At 36.3% G+C, this 7,662-nt stretch overlaps 1 protein-coding gene across 7 annotated transcripts in view; it reads left to right on the forward strand.

The window, feature by feature from the left end:
* The window catches only part of LOC107151759 (zinc finger protein 420), a 30,912-nt gene extending 23,798 nt beyond the window's left edge, over positions 1–7,114 (forward strand). For all 7 annotated transcript variants that reach the window (XM_048791054.1, XM_015497144.2, XM_048791056.1 and 4 more), the window contains one exon: positions 2,736–7,114. In XM_048791054.1, the coding sequence (XP_048647011.1) occupies positions 2,736–4,666 (1,931 nt within the window). In that variant the 3' untranslated portion in view covers positions 4,667–7,114. The remainder of the gene's footprint in view (positions 1–2,735) is intronic.
* Positions 7,115–7,662: the final 548 nt, after the last annotated feature.

Genomic DNA, 7,662 nt, shown 5'->3' on the forward strand with positions numbered 1-7,662 from the left:
TTTTTTTTTTTTTTTTGTACCAGACAGAGATTGAAGCCAGGGGCACTCTACCACTGAGAAACATCCCCAGCCCTTTTGAGATAGGGTCTCAATAAGATGCTGAGGCTGGCCTTGAACTTGTAATCCTCCTGCATCAGCCTCCCAAGTTGCTGGGATTAGAGGCATGCACCACTAAACTGGCCCCAAAACCAAACTTTTGATATTCTCATCTAAACCTGTTCTTACTACAGTGCATGGTTTTCAGTAATACTTCCACTATTCTAGATGTTCAAGAGAAACACCAGGAATCCTCCCTATTTTCTCTACCTCATATTACAAGTACACTGCATCATTAAATCTTCTTCAGTATACCTTCAAAATATATCCAGAATCCAATGATATGTCACTTCTTCTACCCCTATCTCCACCATCATCTAGTCCAAGCTATTTGGTTGCTGTAGCCTCCTAAATTCTGTCTGCCTAGTTTCTGTACTATCAGGCTGTCCTTTGATTTGATGAAACAATCAGAATGATTCATTTAAAAAAAATTTTTGGTTTTGGCCGGGCACAGTGGTGCACGCCTGTAATCCCAGTGGTTAGGGAGGCTGAGGCAAGAGGATTGCCGGTTCAAAGCCAGCTCAGCAACTGTGAGGTGCCAAGCAGCTCAGTGAGACCTTGTCTCTAAATAAGACACAAAATAGGGCTGGTGATGTGGCTCATGTTTGAGTACCCCTGAGTTCAATCCTCAGTACAAAAAAAAAAATGTAGTTGTAGATGGACATAATGCCTTTATTTTATTTTTTATCTTTATTTTATTTATTCATTTTTATGGGGTGCTGAGAAGCTGTACCATTGAGCTACAACCCCAGCCCAAGAATGCCTTTATTTTGTTTATTTTTATGTGGTGCTGAGGATTGGCCCCAGAATGATTCATTTTAATACAAAGGAAAGGTATTTTTTCCATGTTGTTTCTCACAACTATCCAGTGGCTTCCCATCTCAGAGTAAAAGTCAAATTTTTAAAAATAGTGAAATGTTTCTTTTTGTTTTCCTTTGAGGTCAGAAAAATTTTACCCCTTCTGCTGAAGTGTATCCTTGGATATTTATAATTTTATAAAGAAGTTTATTTCTGCTGGGCACCATGGCACACACCTGTAATCCCAGAAGCTCAGGAGGCTGAGGCAGGAGGATCTTGAGTTCAAAGCCAGCCCCAGCAATTTAGCAAGGCCCTAAGCAACTCTGCGAGAACCTGTCTCTAATAAGGGGCTGGGGGTGTAGCTTAGTGGTTGAGTGCCCCTGGGTTCACTTCCCAGTACCAAAAAAAAAAAAAAAAAAGTTGTCCCTTTCTAATCCCTGCTCTCTTGTAGGCCATGGACTCTGACTTTTTTTCAGGTAATTAATATAGAGACTTATGCAACCAAAGTCAGCAGATGTCCTGAGGATAACTGTAATCACAGCATGTGTACCTCTCTAGTTTCTATTTCTCTGGACTACAATGCTGGGTGGTAACTGTTGCGGTGCCTCTGGAATACTTTATTTTCTTTTAAGCCTGACCAGTTTTCAAAGTATATTTGTAATATTTCACCCAAAACTTAGGGACATTTTTCAGAAAGTCTGGTGCACCATCCACACATCAAGTAAATCCACTATCACGTTTTTATATAAAACAGTTCTTATTATTGACCCCCACCCTCAAACTCATGGTTTCCTTTTGTTGTCAACTCCTTCCTCTCTCCCTAGCATATGAAAACTACTCACCTATTTTCCATCCCTATAGTTTGCCTTTTCAAGAATGTACATAAATAGAATCAAAATATGTAGCCTTTGGGCTCTGGCTTTCTTACCAAAATACATTAAAGATTTGTTAATATTGTTTCATCAATCAATAGTTTGTTTCTATGTATTGCTGAATAGTGTTCTATTGTATATAATTGTCAAACTGTTGATCGTTCACCTTTTAAAGAACTTATGGGTTGTTTCCAGTTTGGGGCAATTATGAATAAAGAAGCTGTAATACTTGGTGTTGAGCATAATTGTAAATATCTTTAAATATGACTGCTATATCATTTGCTGAGTATGTTTCATTTTTATAAGAAACTACAAAGTGTTTTCATTGTACCAGTTTGCATTCCTAGGGGTAATGTATAAGACTTTTCATGTTCTATTTCTTGATCTGTATTTCCATCTATAATAGTGGGGTTTTTTTAAATAAAATTCATGGAATCTATATCACTCCAGATGCCTTCCATCATTTTAGAAAATTGCCTTTTTCTTTTCTAGCATCTTCAATATTTCATGAGAACTTTCATTATGTTTTAACCCTGTAGCAGTGCCTGGGCAATGATAAAAGGTATTCTTTTGGGTTAAACACATGTGGGCTTGGGTAGATGAGTAAACAAGAGAAGACATGACACAAAGTATGAAAGATGAAATAGAGAGTGTCTCCCTACTCAAAATAAAAAGAGCTTGAGGTGTAATTTGGTGTGCAGGGTCATGGGTTCAATCTCCAGTACAAAGGGAGGGAAGAAGATAGACAGGATTTTGTTTTATGAAATTTGTGTGTGTGTGTGTGTGTGTGTGTATTATATTTTTACAGTAGGTTTTGATATGAAAGGAAGGTATTATTATGGGTCATAGTAAACAATATTTGAAAAATACTGCTATAGGCCTGTTATTTCTGTATTATTTGTTTTATCTGCCACGGAAATTCTTTGGAATTATTTCTCTTGAATTACTTGATGTTGTCTTATCTTTCAGACTTGCCTTCAAGGTGTTCAAATAAGGACTTATCTCCAGAAAAGGACACTAATAAAACAGAATTATCTCAATGGGAAATGAATAACAGGCTTGAAAATTGTGAGCTTTCAGAGACCAATTTCAGAGATTATTTGAAAGTCAGAGGCAAGTTGAAGAAGCAACAAGAAAATCAGAAGGACTATTTCAGGCAGGGGATGATCATATATGACAATATGTCCATTTTCAACCATCATACCTACTTATCTCAACATCCAAGATGTCACTCTACAGAAAAACCCTATAAATGTAAGGAATGTGGGAAAGCTTTCAGACGAGCTTCACACCTAACTCAACATCAGAGTATTCATACTGGTGAAAAACCCTACGAATGTAAGCAATGTGGAAAGGCCTTTAGTCGTGATTCTCAGCTCAGTCTTCATCAGAGACTTCATACTGGTGAGAAACCCTATGCATGCAAGGAATGTGGGAAGGCCTTTACTCAAAGCTCACAACTTATTTTACATCATAGAATTCATACTGGTGAAAAACCATATAAATGTGAAGAATGTGGGAAAGCCTTTATTCGTAGCTCACAACTCACCAGACACCAGAAAGTCCATACTGGTGAGAAACCTTACGAATGTAAAGAATGTGGGAAGGCCTTTACTCAGAATTCACAACTTACTCTGCACCAGAGACTTCATACTGGTGAGAAGCTCTATGAATGTAAAGAGTGTAGAAAGGTCTTTACTCAGCTCTCACAACTTATTCTACATAGAAGAATTCATACAGGTGAGAAACCCTATGAATGTAAGGAATGTGGGAAAGCTTTTATTTGTGGTTCACAGCTTTCCCAGCATCAGAAAATTCATAATGGGGAAAAGCCATATGAATGTAAGGAATGTGGAAAGGCCTTTATTCGGGGCTCGCTACTTATGCAACATCAAAGGATTCATACTGGGGAAAAACCTTATAAATGTGAAGAATGTGGGAAGGCCTTTATCCGAGGTTCACAGCTTACTCAACACCAGAGAATTCATACTAATGAAAAGCCCTATGAATGTAAGGAATGTGGAAAGACCTTTAGTCATGGCTCACAACTTACTCAACATCAGCGAATTCATACTGGTGAGAAACCCTATCAATGCAAGGAATGTGGAAAGGCTTTTAATCGTGGCTCACTCCTTACTCGACATCAAAGGATTCATACTGGTGAAAAACCTTATGAATGTAAAGAGTGTGGAAAAAACTTTAGTCGTGGCTCAGAACTTACTCAACATGAGAGAATTCACACTGGTGAGAAACCCTATGAATGTAAGGAATGTGGAAAATCTTTTATTCGTGGCTCACAACTTACTCAGCATCAAAGAATCCATACTGGTGAAAAACCTTATGAATGTAAAGAATGCAGAATGGCCTTTACTCAGAGTTCACATCTTTCGCAACATCAGAGACTTCATACTGGTGAGAAACCCTATGTATGTAATGAATGTGGGAAAGCCTTTGCTCGTGGCTTATTGCTTATACAACATCAGAGAATTCACACTGGTGAGAAACCCTATCAGTGTAAGGAATGTGGGAAGGCCTTTATTCGTGGTTCACAGCTTACTCAACATCAGCGAATTCACACTGGAGAAAAACCCTATGAGTGCAAGGAATGTGGGAAAGCCTTTAGTCATGGCTCTCAACTTACTCTACATCAAAGAATCCATACTGGTGAGAAGCCCTATGAATGCAAAGAGTGTAGGAAAGCCTTTACTCAGAGCTCACATCTTTCTCGACATCAGAGAATTCATACTGGTGAGAAACCCTATCAATGTAAAGAATGTGGAAAGTCCTTTACTCGTGGTTCACAACTAACTCAACATCAGAAAATTCATGTCAATGAAAAATCATTTGATTATAAGGAGTGTGGAATAGACTTTAGTCATGATTCACAAGTTTTTATATGAATTATCTTATTCTTTGTGGTCTCACACATAGCATTATCTGGTTATCCATTATTAGTACAGAGTCTTAAAAATGTGAATTGGGGACAGATTTGTCTCATAAAGTTCAGCATTGAAAAATTTAGATGGGGCAATGAAAATGTTAATGTGGTCTATGTAGAAAATAAACTTTTATTATTAGAACCCTATTAAACATTAGCAAATTAAAATAGAAAATAATTCTTTTAATGTAGTAAGTGTAGGAAAGTCTTTAACCATAGAAAATATCTTTTTCAATATACTCTTGACTCTGCCCATTTATTTCCTTTATGACATTTGTCATAAAATACCATTACTTTGATTTAATTGTTTGTAAGGTAGACCTAGGAATAATACATTTTTGTAAGATTCTTGAAAGTATTATGTGTTATTACATGTAAAAGCTCTTAGAACAGTGCCTTGAACATAGCATATCATGAATTTTAGGTACTATTTTCATTTTTCTTATTTTAGAAGATTTGCATGAGAGGAGGGCACTTATGAGTGTTGTTATTATCAAGAAATATTTCATTAACATTTATCCCAGGTTATTTGGGGGGTGGCACTACATGCTGTCATCAGACAACTTTTGTTCAATATTGTAAGAGAAAATTCATACTGTAAAGAAGCCGTGTAGTATCAATGGGTTATTAAGAAAAACTGTTACAGAATTTAGGACAAGCGTGAAGTGATTTGTTATAGAGTCTACATATTTGCATCTTTCACCATCTCTGACAATTCAAGAATATTATTTAGAAATGAAAAAAAATAGCCAGAATAAATCTACTAGGAAATTTTTTTTAAAACTTGAATGTACTTTTCAGTTAAACTGAAAATAAAGATTAACATGCACAGACTATGTTGAAACAGAAAAAAAGACGAGTTTGCATTAGAGACTATTTCCCTACCCAATATCCATTTTTCTCTTTAATAATAAATCCTGGGCTAAAACACTATCTTAGTCTCCCTTTCAAGTCAGCAATATGGAAGTGGTCTTTGTGTCTAGGATATTTATGAAATTCTTTTTTCCTCTCTGTTTCTTCTTTTTCCTCCCTACTTCTTCTTTTTCCTCCCTACAAAATAGACATCTAAGCTGAACTTCTGTCAGTCTCATGGGGACTTTGAGGATATCTGGGTGTTATGAATGTTGGATCAAAAATACTGAAGGAGACCAAAACTCTGATGATTTTGTGGAACAGTCACACCTTCTCTGGTCTGCCTGCCTCCCATGATTCTTTATATAAAATTAATGCAAACCTCTTATTTATTGATGCTGTTTTAGTTCACTTATTAATAATAAACTTCTCTTGAGGATATGGAAAATGTACCAGGAAGTGGGGTGCTATGAGTAAAAGAAATCTTAAGATTTTTAGTATTAACTTAATGACCTTGTAGCATGTGGATCTTCCCAGTTCAGACTAGAAAGCAGAGTTCTTATTTTTATAGACAAAACATTTGTTCAAACTGCCTCCTCCTGTCTTATAAAGCAGGTCTTATGCCAGTCTAGACTGTTTAATGGAGATTTTGAAATGGAAGGAGTTATTCAGTGTTTCTTGCTGAATAATGTCTTATGACATTATTAATGTATTTGACATTAGTAATGTCTTATGACATTACTAAAAGCAGCTTAAAATTATATGCTTAAGACATGCTATCTCTGTCTCCAAATGCTTAATCGTCTTTCCTTAATAGAAATAATTTACACTGACTTAAAGGGACAATTTGAACAAGCTTTGAGACTATTGCCTATTCCTACAAAGACATGCTAGCAACATATGCTTTCCCCACCCAAGCCTATTCTAAAATTAGTCACATTTATTGGAGACATACTGTATTCCAGCCACTACCCTTGGTATTTGGGGTATATCAGTGAACAATTCTAGCAAAAGGAGACAAAGTATGTATAGCACATATTAAAAGCTAATTGTTACTGGTTGGAAAAGCCATTTAAAAAGAAATGGGAGGGATATGACAGTTTAAGTTACTATATGAAATACAATAATTCAAGGTAGACCATGAATAAATACAGAAGCATCAGAGCCAAGATTTGAAGAAGTAAAGAAGGAAACCAATTAGTGTCTAACAAAGAGCATTCCAGTGAAGGAGATAAGTGAGAGCAAAGAATCTATAATGTAGCTGTTGTACAAAACAAAAATAAGTAGAGTAGAATACTGTGGGCCAAGCATGGTGGCTCATGCCTGTAATCCCAAAAGCTTGGGTGACCAAGGCAGGAGGATCACCATTTAGCAACTTAGCAAGACACTCTCTCTAAATAACAGGTTTTTAAAAAAGGCTGGGGAAGGCTGGGGTTGTAACTTAAAGGTTGAGTGTTTGCCTTACATGCATGAAGCACTGAGTTTGATCCTCAGCATCACATAAAAATCAATAAAACAAAGATATTGTGTTCATCTACAACTAAAAAGAAATGTAAAACAAAAAAAAAAGACAGTATGTTGCTGTGGTTAAGACCTCTGGATTCAATCCCTGGTACCAAAAAAAAAAAGGAGAAGGCAATAGCAATAATTCAAATGAAAGATGAAGATGGCTTAGACCAGGATGGTAACAATGGTTCTGGTAAGAATGGGATGTAGTCTACCTACATGGTAAATGCAATGAAGCAAGTTTTATTTAGTGGTTAAATGTTAGGTATGAGAAAGAAAATGCCTAGGTGAATTCAACTCAAAGGTTTTGGTTCTGAGCACTTGCAAAGGTGGTGAATTCCATCAAATAAGAAGAGGAAAGCTACAGTTCCAACAAATGTGTGGAGGAAAATTGGGAGAACAGTTTTAGATGTTAAACCTGAAGTGTGTATTAAACACAGAACTGAAATATTGGCCTAGGCACTTCAATATAATAGCTTGTACTACCCTAGAGGCTATATTTATTTAGTAGTTATTACCTATACATATTTAAATTCCCAAGGCAGGATAAGACAATTAGGAACTTGAGTGTAAAAAACAACAAAGACTAAGCCATGTTGC

This window comes from Marmota marmota, unplaced genomic scaffold (genome assembly GCF_001458135.2).
Source record: "Marmota marmota marmota unplaced genomic scaffold, marMar, whole genome shotgun sequence".
Lineage (NCBI taxonomy): Eukaryota > Metazoa > Chordata > Mammalia > Rodentia > Sciuridae > Marmota > Marmota marmota.